Source organism: Dermacentor andersoni, chromosome 4 (assembly GCF_023375885.2).
Source record: "Dermacentor andersoni chromosome 4, qqDerAnde1_hic_scaffold, whole genome shotgun sequence".
Taxonomy (NCBI): Eukaryota; Metazoa; Arthropoda; class Arachnida; order Ixodida; family Ixodidae; genus Dermacentor; species Dermacentor andersoni.
Genome location: NC_092817.1, coordinates 7465373 through 7483346, shown reverse-complemented (window position 1 = coordinate 7483346; position 17974 = coordinate 7465373). Strand labels below are relative to the sequence as shown.

At 42.2% G+C, this 17974-nt stretch overlaps 1 protein-coding gene across 2 annotated transcripts in view; it reads right to left on the bottom strand.

Moving 5' to 3' along the window:
• LOC126535912 (multidrug resistance-associated protein 1-like) overlaps positions 1 to 17974 on the bottom strand; it is a 335731-nt gene that overhangs the window by 34501 nt on the left and 283256 nt on the right. For both annotated transcript variants that reach the window (XM_050182763.3, XM_055073342.2), the window contains 5 exons: positions 15522 to 15721; positions 11394 to 11520; positions 11099 to 11200; positions 7984 to 8130; positions 895 to 1053 (listed from right to left, as the gene is read on the bottom strand). In XM_050182763.3, the coding sequence (XP_050038720.1) occupies positions 895 to 1053; positions 7984 to 8130; positions 11099 to 11200; positions 11394 to 11520; positions 15522 to 15721 (735 nt within the window). The remainder of the gene's footprint in view (positions 1 to 894; positions 1054 to 7983; positions 8131 to 11098; positions 11201 to 11393; positions 11521 to 15521; positions 15722 to 17974) is intronic.

Here is a 17974-nt window from a genome sequence, read left to right as displayed (position 1 = left end):
TTTTGTGAAAAAGCATTCTATGAGAGATAGTATGCCCGAGTGATATACCTAGGTACAACGAAAACAGTTTTGTGGCCCTTTAAATTTCTATGCTGTCTCACCCTTCAAATCAGTTGAGCACTGAGGGATGGAACAACAACCTTTTCATTTTTTCCGCTGTGCATAAGAGATTTGATGATCTCGGTCACAAGAAATCTCATGTACTTCACATTGCATTTAAACATCAGACACTTATTCTGGGTTCTTATGGACTTCCAGCTTAATAGGCAGATTGCTAGCAGGTTCTCTACCCGAATAAATTCTAATGCTGCTGATAAACTTCTGATAAGCACACAAAATGTAACCATTGCATCGTCATGCTTCGCATAGTGTGGCTCAGGCTAGAGTATGCTAGTAAACTCTAGCCAGTAGCGTTATTTAACAATGCTTAGAGCTACTTCGGTGCTTTGTCGATGGACCTTGTAAGGAAAAAATGAAAGCTGCTGTTCATAAATGCCCTCTGAAATTTTTGGTTAGTTGCAAATCCTTGTGTCATGTTGAATATTTAAAAACTATGGAACACCTGGTTCTCAAATCAAATGTGAATATTAAGAATATGTTCAAATTGTAGTATATATTTTCAAACATTTGCACACCCTTACTAGGAATGCAATATTTGACTGGCCTTCAAAATTTAAAATATTCAGATATCTTCATTGTAAGCACAGTGCAACTTTTTGCTGATACACTACAGTTGTTTATAGAGGCATGGTTCTTCTGTAAAGTTCCTTTTTTTTGTCTAGAAAACAAAAGCACAGGGATTTGCTGGCACTTTAAGGAAAGGATCCAGGGGTTTCCCCGGGCCCTGCTACAGGGCATGGTAACAGCATTAGCTTTTCAGGAATACTCACAAACCTGAGGAATGATTGTCATCTTGGAACGAAGGTCATGAAGGCCAATCTTGGTAATGTCCACATGGTCCACATTGATTGTGCCTGTTTTGGGTTCAATGATTCGGAAGAGGGCTAGTGCTAGTGTAGACTTGCCAGCACCTGTCCTTCCAACGAGGCCAATCTGAAAGCATCCAGGAAGGTTATGTATTTTCTTTTAATGTGCTGGCATTCTTTGGATACTTTCACAAACTTTCTGGGGCTAATTTTCACTGTATCTTATGTCTCTGTTTTCCTGCCTACCTGGGTCACTGGGTAATCCTTGGTTGAATGGGCAGCACATCAAGCTGCTGATAAGCACACAAAATCAAGCTGCTGTGCTGAGGGTTCAAAACCGGACCAACTTGGGTCCCCGAGCATGTGGCAATGTATACATGTGCACCGCTCTTCAATGAACCTCTTTCACACCGACATGGGACTGGGCAGGTCTTGCTCTTCAATGAGACTTTTTTACGCTGACATGGGGCACTGGTTATGTTCTACTTGATCTGTGCTGGTGTTCAATTAACCTCTTTGATGCTAACTTGCGACACTGGATATGTGCCAGTAGGTGCGTGCCGTTCTTTAATAAACATCTTTGATGCCAACTAGGTAAGTAGTAGGGGTGTGTGAATACTGAATAGTAGATTCTGAATCAAATCAAGAAAAAGAAAGCCGAACCTTGAGTTGAATATCAGAAAATTTAACACACCCTTTTATGCTTCCAAATATTGCGCAAGAAACACAGTGCTATGCATGCTCAGGAAGCTAATCACATTACTTAACAAGAATCTGGCTAGCTACCATTAACCTTTCAGGGTCAATGACGTAAATACATGGTGCCGCAAACGAGTCCAAAATGGTTGATGCCGTATATTTACGGTGCCATTTGTACGTTTAAAAAGCATGCCGATTTTCTAATTTTTTCTTTCCTGGCATGTGCTGCCACTATGTGGGAATACAGGGAATTTTTTTTATCGCACCTCCCTCTCTCGATTTTTGTTGCATGGTTTGTTTTAGAGCTAGTTTGCTCTGGCGCATCTATATACTGCTGCTCGCGCATTGGTTCGTGGGCAGGCGGCGGTTTGGGTTTTGTTCCGCAGGCAATTTTGGCTTCTTGCGCTAGCGAAACTGATGGTTATCTCGTTACTAATCGCTCAAAAGGCGGCCGCCTGTTTCTCACTCATTTAGTGCTGACAGGGGTGAGCATAGGAAGGATGCCGCCGTGCAAGCGTTTCCTTTTCTTTTCATTTTTTTGGGGAGACTCGCAATATCTAATTACCTCTGCTTGGCAATAAGATGAAGATTAGCAGAAGTTTGCCACACATTTTGCTTTTTGACGGGCACACAACCACACAGTTTTCTTGAGTGCGCTTACCTACGCAATTCGATTACGCTATGGATGTAAATATTAGTGTAAGAGCAGGAACGTTTGAGACTTGCAAAATATTCTCCTGTGTGCATATTCTAAGCCTTGAACTATAACAATGCATCAAATATTTTTAATTCTTATAAGTTCATTTCTTTTTTTTATTGTTGTTATTCATGAATAAAGAGTACATATATAACAATGCAATATTTTTTTTTCTCACTTTAAGGCCACCCTAGAAAAATTACGGTAAATTTTTTTCAAAATAGGTCCCTCAGAAGAATTAAAATCTGCACTAAAAAATCGACTCTGGGCGGTCGCACATGGCAAAAAAAATCGGCCCTGAAAGGGGTAACTTATATATAAGTACCTATATGAATTGAGATACATAGTTTGCCATACTGTCATCTAAGGGAACACCAAATTAGTATGACTACACTAATAACTAAGTTCATATATGAAGGTCTGTAAAATATATTTTACTGGTGGAATATCTGTCAAATAAAATTAAGTACTTTTTTTTCCCTTTGAAGCTGAAGAAATGGCTATGCTGTCTTAAATACCAACAGGGTTTTCAGTTCGATAGTGAGACATAAGGTGCTTAATGGCAATCTGCTATTGCTTAGAAAGAGTTGCTTTCCAGTTTTCTCCCAGAAAACAAGTTTTTTTAAAAATTTTTATGGCAGGTGGTTTCTGTCAGTTCTCGTCAGCTCGTTAAAGGGCCCCTCACCAGGCCCCATAGCAAATTTTGGTTATACATTGAAAGTTGTTACGTGTCCTCCAGGGAGCGTTCTGCCGCGAAATTTTTCACATCGGCTCATTAATAGCCGAGATAGAAATATTTCTGTGCCAGGAAACCATGAGTTCAGCAGGTGGGCTCCACTGCCAAGCAAGACGCTCTCTCCACTCGCCCTGCCTAGCCTACGCAAGCGAAATTCCTTCCCTGCGTTCTCCCATACCGGACCTCGAGGATCGCGTGACGCATACGTTACAGGTCCCGCCTTCATTTTTTTTTAATCCTTGCTTTTCTTTTTTCCGGCGCTAAGCACGTCCGCTAACGGCGTCGTGCACGAGCTGTTGTCTCGTTCGCACAGTGCATGATTTTGCGCGCTGTGCACTAGGAGACATGACTAGCAGTATAATTCAGTTCTACATGAATACTGAGGCAGAACAAGTGGATCGCAGAGCATGGTCATGCGCTGGAACACGGTAGAAAATGGCACAGTTTCGGTACCTGCACACGTGGCCGTGCGACCGTGGAAACAAGCAGACAAAGTGGAAGTACATCTCTCTAGCTTCGGTGCGAAGTAAAACAAAAAACGTGCAGACATTCCATTTGCGTGTTTTATTATTTTTCTAAACATCAATTCGTCGATTCATGCAACCGATCGCACAGATAACAGATGTTGTCTTGACAACGTCACCATCTGGCATGAGTGCGGCAGCCGCGAGGAGAAGGAAAAACGGAATTCGGTTTGAAATTTCAGATCTTTCTGCGGCCCGTAGCGATGCGACATTTCGCAGATACGGTCGTTATTGCGCAATGTATGCTCTGCACTTGTCAGCTCAAAATGGCCAGACCTGGTGAGAGGCCCTTTAAGGCCAATCTGCGTGACAGGCAAAAGTGGGGAATGCACGTCACGTGACTCAGCACCGCTCTGCGCGGTCATTGGCGCCGACGATAAAGAGTTACTGTAACTTTTCGACACCCAACAATGTCACTGTGATTAAGCTTAATGGGCGAGACAGTGTGGTCAATCGTTCTTCCGTGACAATGAGCCGAAAACCATCATGGAAACCTTGCCACTAGTTTATTCTTCCTATGGGTGGCTCAGCTTTGATCGGCCAATAAATCATGCGTATGGGTTAGACTGACGGCTGTGGAAGCCACATTCAGGTCCACGGTCAATCAACTGGCAACTGCGTGCCAAGTTCGTCTGTGTGCTCGCATGTGAGTTGGGAACTCCCAACTGCATGAACCTGCATGCGTGAACACTGAACTTGCATGTTCGATATGATCAGCCTGCCTTCCGGTGGCTAATCAGACCAATCTTCACACATGCTTCTGTGCTTTCGACATGCGCTGCTGTTGTAGTTCCCTCTGTTCACGCTGTGTTAATCGTTTCAGTTGACATCATCAACATGAATGGACCTTGTACTGATAGAGGTTGCACGCCATGGGAATGCTGCATGCGCCAGGGCAGCGACCATGGCTGGGTCATTCCCCAAAGGTACCGATATTCGAAAAATCAAATATTCAAGAATCGAATATTAGATATTTGATTCGTGGATCGAATTATTTGAATGGTCGCTATTCGATTCAAAATGGAATATATGAGTATTCGCGCGCTCCTAGTAACTAGGTATGTGCCCCTGGAAATGTGCTGCTCTACAATGATAAAGAAGATCCTTTAAATTTGTCCTATGTTGGGCAGAATCGAACCGCTGTCACACAAGTTCCTCAAGGACAGCAACCCGACCCTTTAGCAGGCTGTGCCACAAATGAACTGTGTATCAGCCGCTTTTCAATGAAAGTCAACACTAACGGAAGGGAGCTGTCCCATCAATGCAGTGGGTATGAGCTGCTGTTAAATGACCCTTTTGCATAGTTTTGTCACTTAGTATATGCTAGTGAGTGTGAAGCAAGCAAGGGAACAACTCTCAGCATTCTCACGCACTCACGTGCTATGCTTCTCGTTTTGGAGGCCATGCGCAGACTTATAGGCAGCGCCACTAGATGGTGCAGTGTGTCCAGAAGGAAGCAAGAGAAGGAGCCCAGCTGCTGCATGATGCGTTTCTCAGCGTTTGCACGCACTGACATGCCATGCATTTCGGAGGTCACACACAGGCTTTGCACCACCACCGCTAGGTGGTACTGAGTGTTCTTTAGGGAAGCAGATCAGGATGCCTCAGAACATGCGCACATAAAGCGAGATATAAGATGGAAGAAGAAGTATGTGCTTGCTGCAGTAAAGCTAGGGAAACAATGGAGCATGTTTTATTAAAACGTGAAGATGTTTCCCCAGCGGTTCATTTAGGCATCTCTGGCCTCCTTGAAACCATTGGGTTCAGCGAAAGTGGGAGGAAAGTAAACGTGTCTGCAGTAGAGATTAGTAAGCGGTGATTGGCAGATTCGTGGAAGAAAGGTATGGAAACAACAAACAATGGAGGCGCGCAAAAACAAAGTTCACAACAGGGGTTCAGAAAGTTCGGTTAGGGGAAATTATCGTTTTTTTTCCCTTTCCTTCTTTATTCTTTTTTAACATAGGTAGGACATTAGGCAATATAATAACAAGAGCTTGGTGGCGCAACCCACCACACAGTTCCAAAGAGGACGCTCATAGCATCCACCCATCCAGATGTGCGCAAGAGGAGCCTCGCTGCGGTACACGTCTCATACATAATTCATTTTGACAGTTTGCAATATGATGTGTCGCTATATTGATTCAATGATAATTGCATTACTGTCGACAGTCATTGTAAAATGGGTTCTGCTGAATACAAGACTTACTATTTCGAAAGCATGTCTACACATACTTAACAAAAACAGCACTGACAAAGATGGGAATGGATAAATTAGTGCTAACTATCAACTGGAAGCTTGACTCGTGAAAAAAAAAAAAGAAAAGAAAAAAAAAATATATATATACACACACACACAGTCAAACCTTTGTATATGAAATTGTACTTGTGGTGAAAAACTTCCTGAAATTGCAAATTTTGCTTATTTGAGGTAAGGTTTTAGCTATAAAAATAATTTCACAAATTCTCAGAACATCCCTGGTGGATGTGATCTTGTCGGTGAGCACTTAGAAACAAATTGCTATAAGGTCAGGCCATGATTGCGCGATTATGAGCGCTGGCATGTGTGGTACAGATCACGCTGTGAGCAATGCATCAACATGGCTCTCAGTGTCCGAGACTTGCATGCGTTGCGTCACCGTATATCTTTTGATGCCATGGCTGACCACGCTTAGTACCTGCAGCTGTCATCAGATGGTAGCCATAAATTACAAATAAAAGCATAAAGAAGTATGGATATTTGTTTTCCTTGAGAAAAAAAGTTGCCGTTTCACTCGAAGCGTAAACCCTTGATGGCAATAGCAAAGAGACAACTACACGAAGTAAGGTTCATAGTTTTATTGGATGTATAAATTACAGTAAACATTTGCTTCCTAATTAAATTAACAAGGAAGGTGTTATGTGCGGAAAGAAAAACATTAACAGATTTCACTAGATGACCACGAATATAAGCTGTCACAACACTAGCATGATGAATAAGCATTGACGATGGGAAGCGAACGCTTCCAGCTGCCTCTCACTTCACTGCGTCTCAGAAACTTGAGATTGTGCGATCTCCAACACTAGAAGCACGGGAACACAGCACGCATCAAGGCCCCAGCTGTCTTGGCTCAACATTTGCACTTGCCACAAATTACTTCCAAGATATGGCGCAGGGTCTGCATACGCGCTTAGCCATACGGACAGCCATGCGCAGCCACGGCCAGGGTAGAGGAGGAGGCGCAAGTGCTAGCACTAGGGGCGGCGCCCATGGGCGTGCATCACCTGATGCTTTTGTCCCCTTCGCTTTTAATATATTAAGGCTTCCATAATTTCCTGTGTGTTCTGGTCCGTGTGACAAAACAAAACTGTAGCTTTCTCTGCTATTGGGCTGCATTCACAACCCCTACAATCTGCATGCGAGTGCAGGCCTCTCGAACCTTTCAAAGACTACCAGTGCTCTTGCGGCCTTATATTCACACAACGCCTGGTCTAGCCTCGCAACCTCGCAGGACAATGGCAACCTGTAAACAATGCATGCTTTACACAGAACATGTATACTCAGACTAGATTGTCTGAATATATATGACGCGGCTTTGATTCTGCCCAGCACCTGAGAAATATAGAAGTTTAAAGAAGTTTTTTTTTTTTTTTTTTTTTTTTGTCATTCTAAAGTGGCACATACCCAGCTCCCCAGGTTGGCATGAAAGAGGTCCATGAAGAGCAGCACATGCCCATTGTCCCATACCCATCAATCCAAGATGAACCCACGTCTTCTCATTATGTGTGTACTTATTATTTGAATTAATGAACTGATAAATTAATGGAAATGAAAGTGGATGAAGAAGCAACTGGCCACAGGTGGGACACGAACCCACATCTTTTCGCTACGTGCACGCATAATGCAAAGATGTGGGTTCGAGTCCCACCTGCGGCCAGTTGTTCTTTCATCCACTTTCATTTCCAATAATTTATCGTTTCTTTAATTCAATTAATAAGTACAAGTAATTTTCCCTATGCTGTTCTTGTTTGTTGGCTTCTGATTATATGAGTAATAAAAGCGCACCACTTGGCTTCCTTTCTTCTCGTTCCTATATTGTTTTTATTCTCTTCACCTGTAAAGCCTTTAGTCCAGAGTCAGCGCTCCTCTGTATGACCCACCTTAATTTATTCGTCCTCATCTTTGTTAGCGCTGCTTTTGCCAAGCATGACTGTCCATCAACTTGCCCAAGTTTCTCTGCTACTGCATGTGTACATGTTTCTACATCTTAATTTAAGATGCCAAAACAAGCTAACTAAAAAAAAAGTGCATCAATTATGAGTGCTGGCCAGAAGGGGCCCTAGCGCACAATTAAGTCTTTTAGTTCCCTCCCTCAACATGCAAGCCCCTTCACAACTCAGCACAAATGGCATAAGGAAAGTCACCTTCTGACCGTCACAGGCTTTGATGTTTATTCCCTTGAGGACAAGATCGAGATCATCCCTGTAGGCTGCACTGTAGTTTGCGTAAACAATGTCCCCTCTGGCTGGCCACTCAGCAGCAGGCTGTGTGTCTGCATTTCTCCACGGAGCCTGCGTACATTCCAATCCCCTTTTTTTTTCTGCACCCATTCAACCAGGGTGAACAGAACAGGCCAAGGTGACAGACATAAGAGCTCTCAGATACCGCACAAGTAAGCTCTGGCTTTTGCCTTTCGTAGCGCATCTAGCTTAGCTTTGCTTTTCACTTACCATCACTTTCTCCTGTTGGGTACTGTTTTAGTAGTACTCACCATATTTGATGTGTAAAGCCTACAAAAACTGGAGCTTTCTTACGTAGAGGGTAAGCCCTTTTACACTGCCAGAATGCATTTTTGCCTGCTCCCCACTCACTTTACTGGGCCTAATGTATTTGTGACTTAGAATCATGATTGACACCTTACTAGTGGAGGATGCAATTAAAAAAAAACTTGTTTTAAAACACAAAGAACCACTGGTTTTCAATTAATTAATTAATTTATTTATCTATACAAATTTCTACAGTGGCTATGACATTACTGTAGGGAAACACAAAATTAAGTACATCAAACACATAAATATGTTCGTACCAACTGCTTCAAGAATTCATTCTTTCCTTTAGCGATAAGAGAGTGGAATAAACTGAATGAATCCATTAGTAATAGCTCCTCATCAGATACATTTGCTAGTTCAGTGGAAAAACATCTCCTCGCCTTACAGCTCTGATATACTTACGCTGGTTTGTTACCGATCTTCAAAGGCTAACACTTTAATCTATAAGTGTTCTTTTTGTATGACGCATTATATGCATGACTGCATCCTGTTTATCATGTTTATTACGTGTTTTATATCATATGTTCTTACAGGTGTTCTTTTTTATTTGCTTTCTCCTTTTCTAAGATTCTTCCAGGTTATAGTATATTGTACCCATATATTGCATTTCTGATGAAATACTTAACGTATAGCAAAGACAAAACCTCTGCAATAACACACTCGTGAGTATATAATGCATTCATATTCTTTGTTCACAAATACTACCATTTGTACTTGCCCTTCCTGTTATAATGCCATGAGGGATTGACAGTATGCGAAATAAATAAATAAATAAATAAATAAATAAATAAATAAATAATACAAAATACGCAGCAGGTGCTTGACATATAGAAGAAAGCAAAACCATATGGCAATAAAACAAAGATGGTGAATTCGGCAATTAATCAGCACTGTGAATTTGTACTCGTATTATTTAATGCTCCAACACTGGGCACAGTGGGTTACATCGATGACCTACTGAACTCCAGAACTGCACAGATGTCCCTTGCCCAGCATGCCTGGTCCAGTTCAGCTGTTTTGCCACTAGGAACGGAATGTACGGGCAGAGTGGGGCTAGTTCCAACCTGTTCGCTGTCATCTGCTTCCGCGATCTGTTCGAACGATTGTGCTGCTATTTCAGCAGGCACAAAGCGCTTATATTGGGGGTAAATTAATAAATTCACATTAAAAAATAAAGCAAAATTTGTTAATGTTTTTCGTTTGAACAGTGAAATCACAGGAGGAGGAGCACTGCAAGAAAGGTTAACAACGAGCACAGGTGGCAGCTGCAATGCTAGACGGCATACATTTTTCTTTCCTAGCCTTCGTAGGAGACTGAAAAAATTGTTTTAAAGGATTTATAGGATAATCTAGCCTTTTTGAGTTGATTACAGAGCCTAATGTCAGAGATGACATTAGGATTTACTGCTGTGTGCCATTGTGAAAAGCAGAGGATTTGGTAAAAGTATTCGCAAGTAATTCTTGTGCCCAACGTGTACAATAAATTGACTGAGTCTGTTTCAAGGAAAGCTGAGCATAGCTTGTTTTTAATACTGTTGGATGTCTGGGTGAGTTGAAAGCTCGCAAAAGCGATCCCAGTGCTTTAATATGTGCTGTGCTGCAGCCTTGTGTCATGGAACTCTTTTCAAACTGCAAAGCTAGCTTTTCTGCGTGGTATGGTGGCAGCATAACGCTTGTGCGAAAGATACATACGCAATGAAGCTGTATGCGTAATTTGCTTTTCGTACTCACAACACATTCAGAGTTAAAACTAGTGGTAATCGTTCTGTCATTGAACGTTACGATGGTTTACAGCTTCTAAAGAGCGCAGAAGCAAACTTTACAATGTATACAATAAAACTGTTGTGAACTTTACAAGCCCTATAACCAACGTGGCCTAATGTGCAAGATCTGTGTGGTTTGCTACTGTGTGAAAAAGACAATAGGAGTGGCTATTTAACGCTATTTTAGAGATTAACAGACTTCACGCACCAACATTTTTCAGGTTCGGGCAGTCAACTTCTGGAGCCATGTGACCAATCAAAGCCTTGTGACATAACTGTCACTGTGTTTGCAAAAGTCATCAACTGTGCAAGCAGTTCATCACAACATAACAGACACCATTCTGATTACAATGCTACACCAGTCAACCACAGAGCAGCAGACGAACAGGTCATAAAAGCGACACCATCGGCCAACACTTGAATGAGAGTTGGTGCAGGTGACTCCCATAGAAGCTGGTTATCTATGCAGGTTTGGAGTTCCAGTAGGTCGTGGTTATGTCCTAGTGGAGAGCTTCAGGTTAATTTCCTATCACCTGGGGTTCTTTAATGTACACCTAAGTCTGAGGATGTGTTTCACTCTCATTGAAAATAATGCAAATGTTGTGTGTCTGTGTGCTTTTCAATGCTGCACTATTCTACATAACATAGGATATTTGTGCTAAATATTTTGTTTCATAAACCCTTGCATTTTGTTTTTTTTTTGTACTTCTGTGCAATTTCTTGTCATGGGATATTATGAATGAATCTGTGTTAACCAAAAATTATTTTTGCATATTTCCTACTTGTGCTTACACCCTTGCCCAAGGCCAGCAGCATTGTAAAAATAAATAAATACATCATAGGCAGGCAATGGATAGGCAATCTCTTGGTACGGAAATAAATCTGCCCATTTCATCAGCTTGATAGTTTATCAGTAGAACTTGGAGAATAGTTTGGAAAACACTTACCTCTTCAGAAAGCCCAATGTACTCCTTGATTCTTTCCACAGCGACAAGGCTAGTCTCAAGCAGAGCAAACATTCGGAATGTGTACGATGCCGCATTTGACACCTGGAATAAATGGTGCTTTAGTGCCACACTTCTGCTTACAGCTATGGTGAGGTTGCCGTTAGTTAAACAGGTAGCTGCCAGGGCTTTAGTGACACAGCATATATTTTTTGAGCACAGCAGTGAAAGCAAGGATAAGTGAAGCAAGCATGGTAACAGTGGCATGTGAAATGTGGCTTGGTGACTTAAGACTGACCTCCAGGGTATACGACAACACGAGGCCAATCATTCCTGGGCTCAGAGAATTTCTCCCAGCAATGGTCAACATTGATGCTCCCAAAGACACCACGAGTGCCAGTGTATTGGCAATGGTTAGTCTGCAGCTGTAAGAAGCAAAGATTTTTCATTGCTTTGGTTATCACAATTCATCTCTTCTAGAACTTACAGAATATTAACCTTCTACAGACTGTACCATGTTACATTACAATAAACAAATTACGTATGAGGTGACTAAATTTTTATGACTGGGAATGCCCTCTCAGGTGCAATCGCAGAGTGTGCCAAATTACTCATGTGGTTCCAGTTGCTGACAGGAAGAATCAAGCATAAAATAACAATTTCCTGTGTGGCCTTCAAATGAACATAAACAAAGCCAGCTATTGGCTGCACACAGCTTATTTTTTCAGCACTGCTCTCTCATGTTCTAGTTGGTGGATCCACATGCTGTTTGTTTAGTATGATCAAGTTGAAGTAGCATGCAGTTGACCTTGTTGTTCAAGAAGGCATGCAAGACATGTACTTATTAATGATAAAAGGATCATCTTTATAGATGACACTCCCCTAGAGGTGGCACAATTGGAACCTGCCTTTATAATGGCTTCTTGGTGCTCCGAAAAAATAGAACAGTTGGTTGTGTCCGCTCTTTCCTCTCACGTCCTTCCATTTTTTCCACGCCCCTTACGGTGAATGTTTTGCATGTAAACTATAAAAAGTTGCAGTTTCGCCCCAAAAATGAAGCATCGATTGTGATAGAAAATTAGTGAACAGCTATACAAAGTAAGGACAGTAGTTTTAATGCTCGTATAAAGCTGGAAACATAGGCATACTAACTAAATTAATAAGCACGGTGTCAAACACACACAAGCAAACATGAACACATCTCAATCAATGATTGCGAGATCTCGCTGTCAAAACAATGGAGTGAGGAAACATGGCAGCAGCAGCGAGCAAATTGACCTTCATGCTGCCTCTCGCATCAACGTGAACTAAACTGCGAAAACAGAGTGCATGGCGGACTCCGATGGTGCGCTTCCTTCCCACTTTCCTCCATTGCGTGCACAAGATTGAGCCACTATCGCTGACTCACCCTTCGATGCTTTCACTCGCACGTACAGCATATGGTGCGCAGCGATGATTTTATCACCCTTCGACTTCATATGGAACCTCACAGCGATGGCAGAAATGTGCCCAGAGTGTCCATATAGTTACTATCGCAATAAAATTCAGTATGAACCAACTAGCCTGCCAAAAAGTACTTCCCATATGGCTCTGAAGTGATGCAGTCATTGGCAAACACGATCACTTGAGTGTACAGTCCAGTCCACTGTTAAAGGGAACCCTCAAATGTGCACATCTCACTTTGCTGGCACAGTAGTTTCAAATGGCTACACTCTGCACAGGTGTGCCAAAAGGAGTCGGAGCTACCAACCACAAGTTATGTGCAGCATACCTAGGCAATGGTGCTCTTGTAAGAAAGGAAAACCCAGACATACTCTGTGCTCAAGTGTTCACTTTAACAGTAGACTCTTCTCTGCCTGCCTTCATGGGTGCAGTCCCACAAATGACTTAGGTGTCGGAGAAAACCTTATTCACTCGGTATCCTACTTTGGTGAGTCAACCTACTTCATTCCATAGCCTGTGCTATTCATTGTATTTCGCCCAGGTGGCTTATTGCACAAAAGGTGTAACAAGTGCCCTTTTTGTATGTTTCACCTACTGTGTTCTTTAATTTATTCCAAGAGCATTCCAGACAACACCATTATTTGCCTATAATTCAATAGTGATACAGTCATACGTCATTAAAATGAAATGATTTGTACTAAACCAATCAATTTAACAAAGTAATTGTGATTCCTCTAGAAAATTCCTGCGGAAGTCCATGCATTTAATATCCTGTTCTAATGAAGCAAAATTTTCCTTTGTATGAATATAATTAATGATATAAGTTAACGACGTAAATTACGAGATTTCGCTGCTACACTCTAATGCATCCTCAAGTCAGACGCCTGTTGACGTAGTGCACATTTTGCGGTTGAAGCCATACTTCGCTCGCAATTCTTCGCCTACCATGCGCTGAGACGGCACTTCGCCACCCAGGGGGGTCTTGTTACGGAAGGATGAAAGAAGAGAAGAAGAAGATCGGAGACGCTGGCTGCAGCATGTTGTTGGTGGTCAGGCACCTCAACTACTCTGATTCATACTGTATATATATATTGTAAATATAGTCTTTGTATACTTGCAACATCCCCGTAACAAAATCTTTTTGGTTCAGAAAAAAGGAACGAGCCATGATTAGGCTGATACCTGATGACACACAACATTGTCAACAACCTATGTGACGCAGCACCTCAGAACTCCCAAAAGCTCTTGGCTACCTGGGCAATGTGCCAAACCAGATGGGTGATAAGAAAAGTGGAAAATTACAAAATATGGACCTTGCTCTTACTTTTGACTACAGCTCTGCTTATAAACATTTTATGGACGTCATGAATGTGCTGGCACAGCTGCCTTTTATTTTGCATCAATTTCGTGTGACACCCATCACTGGACACAAGGAACAAACACTCTACATAATCGGAGGCTTTCCACCACTTTCATTTCTCCTTAATTATCATTTCAACCCCTCCATTAGAACTACAAATAACTTCCCCTATGCTTCTCCTGGCTTCATTATCCGTTGGCTTCATGTGGTTGTGGCTAACAAAACTGAGTTCCTCAGTTCCCCTTCTTCTCGTTCATTGCATAGCGAGGGTCTCAAATTTGGCAGGTTTGGTGCCTTCAGGCAGCGTAAGAGGGTTCATTAGCTGCCTGCTTCTAAAGTTCATGTACTGCGTAGCGCCATCAGTCAAAAGAATGTTCTACATCCACTGCCATGGCCATGAATGGTGCTGGCTAATGTACCCAGGGTTACACACACATAAATACCCAAGGATGTGGACGTGTGAACAGCCACTGCTGTAACATCATTAGTGGTGCAACACACACGTAATGTGGAGGTTGCGAGTTCAGCTCCTACTGGCGGCAAGTTCTTTTTCTGTTTACTTTAATTCCCCTTTAGATTACAATTCCTACACTTCAATTAAACTTACAAATAACTTCCCCTACGCTTTCGTTGGCTTCATATGGTGGTGATTAATAAAAATAGGGGCCCTCAGTTCCTGTTCTTCTCATTAAAGTTTTAGTAGTATATTGACATGCGTACTTGTTTACCTTTTTTGGGTGACCATTCAAGTCCGTCTTTCCTCTGGGCTAGGACGGCACCAAGGAAGTAGCTTAGGCCTCGGTGCCACCCTAGCCCAGAGGAAAGACGGACTTGAACGGTCACCAGAAAATGATAAACAAGTACACGTGTCAATATTTGTGCTACGATCTGTGCCACAGCTTCGCACTCTCCTGCATGCACCTCTGCTCTATCAGGCATTATGCCTACAAAGCAAGAGTTGATTCACTTGATGTGAAATAGTCTAAGTTTTCTGCCAATTTTTTTTGCCTGTTAAATATTTTACTTATAAATACTTTCAAACAAGGTTGTAACCAACAAAAGTGTTTATCAGATTGTGGAGTTATTCAGACTGCTGCTACCTAAAAAACATCACTTTAAGAAAATTCTCTAATATAATTTTTGGCTAAAACTATGCTTTCATTATATCAATGCTGAAATGTATGTGTTGCAACATGCAGTAAATAATTCATATGAAAACACAGGCTTGAGATTTTTGTCCTGCATTTGCAACAGGCTTTATTGCAATGTTCTTATTGAGTGAGTGGGTTTGCAGTACATTAATTTCAGAAGCACTGGGGTTCAGAGCTAATGGAAATGTTAGCTGCTCAGTGGTTGAGACAAGCAGGAGATGTAGGGAGCATTGGTGGAAAAAAGAAAGCAGGGAGGAGATGGGGGATGGGATTGTCACAGGCATAGGTAACTTTATGAGATGAAGCAGAGTGTTCGATTACAACAAGGTAGTACGTACGTTAGTAGCTGTCAAAGGCTAGGTAACTATTTGTTGTCACTTTAATCAAAACGGGTGACATTAGAAATCATCAACATCACCAGAGCAGATGTCAAGAAAGGTTCAAAATGAAGTCATTAATGCAGCAGCCTCACCAGTCCAAGGAAATGGAGTGGTAGCAGCAGTTGATATTGGCATCCACATAGCATTCCAGGGCACTGATGAATTGCTTGGTGACACCAAATGCTTGCACAGAGACCACACCTGCAATGCTCTCACTGATGTGCGACAGGATGGGAGAGCGTGTAACTGACCGCAGCCGCTGGACGTGCCGAAATGCTGGTAGCGACACTATCTGCACAGGAAGCCGTCATAAACAATTAATTCCTCTCTAGAGACCCTTTCCTTTGTGCAGTGACATCAGGGGGCTTCTGAGCAGGTTTCAGATTTCTGAGCGAACAAGTGCAGCATAGTGATGGTCACTACTGGCCTTTCTCCCAAGGCAGCACTCATATCCCTGTTCATTGCTACTGATGCCACTGTGGCTTCTACGACGGAAGCATTCTGGTACTATTCACATGCAAATTGGTAATGCTAGTGCAGATGCAGAGCATGGAATTGCTGCAGCCAAAGGTACAGGCTTGCCACAATGTACAGAGAAGAAGTGGCACGGAATGTAAAATTTTGGCATAAGCTTGAACCTTCCTAAATTCCAATGATACTTCCATGTGCTCCTTAGAGAAAATTTTATTCAGTGAATGCGCCTCAGTAATTGGAAAGGTTTTACACTCAATGAGGTGTAGAGGCCAAGAAGGTAAGATGGTTGGAGCAGGGGACGAGTTTGCTAGAGCAAAAATAGTCAAGCTCATGCTGACGTAGCATCCGAGATAACTCGAGTCCCCTCGAGTACACTGAAATCACAGGCTAATGAAAAGTCACACATAAAAAGTCACACAAAAGCGACATCATAAAGTGAAAAAACAATATCAACATCAGCTGATCATAGCTGCTGGCATCACGACTGCACTCTCCAGGTACAATCAAATCCCATTAATTTGACCCTTAGGAGATCACTAACTTTTTTCTAATGATTCGAAAGGTAGATTTAACAAATTGTGACAAAGTGATTGATGATGATGATGAATGTGGTGTTTTGTGGCGCAAGGGCCAAGTATGGCCAAAGAGCCCCAGGCCAGTGTTAATGAGTTTGCAGTGAAGCGATGAATTACGAATGGTAGATCTGTCGTGGCTGTAAAGGGGCCTAAAATATGTTCGCTGTAATGTGCGTGAAACCTATATGTAATAAAATTATGGCAATGGCTAATGAGGTGTTCTGTAGACACACAATATACATTGTGAAAGAACAACGATACACTAAAATATTATGTCACATGCAAACATTTGCAAGAAGCACTTCTGCCTTAACATGGCCCTGTTAAGCCATGCAAGGGCCTAGAGGCATCTGCTATACAAAACGACTATCACAGCGGCATGCTCTGGAGAGAGGATGCACTATGCTACAAATTTATTGGGCTAATAAGGTGTAATACGACATTGTTCAAGAAACCTAGGAATGCTTTGGTGTCAAAAAATGTTTCTGAACGAAGAAACATTACCGGATGAAGAGGGATGTGCTTCCAGTATACTGGAGGAAAACGTTTCTTTTTCTCAGCTTCGACTTCCCAACACTCCAGGAGCACGTGGAGAATGGTCATCCTCACCCCACATCTACCACGGGTTGGAGGTTCATTTCCAGTAAGTAGAAAATTATGGGCGCCATATGTGCATCCTATTCCGAGACGACGGAATAGTATGTCAGTTCGTCTTGTTTTCATTGGGGTGAGCCAGAAACCTAACTGTGGCTTAATCATGTGAAGCTTATGATTTATTTCCGCGTCCCACAAGCGTTGCCAGTGGCTTTGCAGTTTCTTTCGTAAGAATGGCTTAAGATCTGTGGCAGGGACAGCTGCGGTAGGATTATTGGCTTGCGATATAATCAATGTGGCCATTTGGTCTGCTAGTACGTTACCCTCCATGCTTCTATGGCCAGGTACCCGGCATATAATGACATGCTGGTTAGATATATATGCTCTACACAACTGAATAGAGCTCAATAAGTACAGGATTTTTGTGTTTACAGAACGACATTAAGACTTTTACGACACTTAGGGAGTCTGTAAATATAATTATTTTTTTGTGATTTCCTTATGTGTTTCCCGTAAACCGTAAAGATACTTGTTTCCGGGTGCAGTACAGCAGATTCCGTGAAGGATGGATTGACGGCTGCATAAGATACCCCGGCATGTGACCTAGAAGCGTCTGTGTAAAACTCTGTGCATGAGCACTTGGACTGGAGTTCTAGGAAATGAATTCGGATTTCGAGCTCTGGAGCATGCTTTGTGACTTCTAGAAAACATACAGTCAAACCTAGATATATCGAACGCGGATATATTGAATTATTGCATATATCGAACACTTTCTATATCACCTGGAAAATCACATGCATGTTTTATTTTGTATATTGAATGGGGTTGGACGTAAAATGTATATATCGAACTCGGCCACCCGGGACCAGGTGCACTCTGTCGACAGGCAGTGAGCTTTCCCG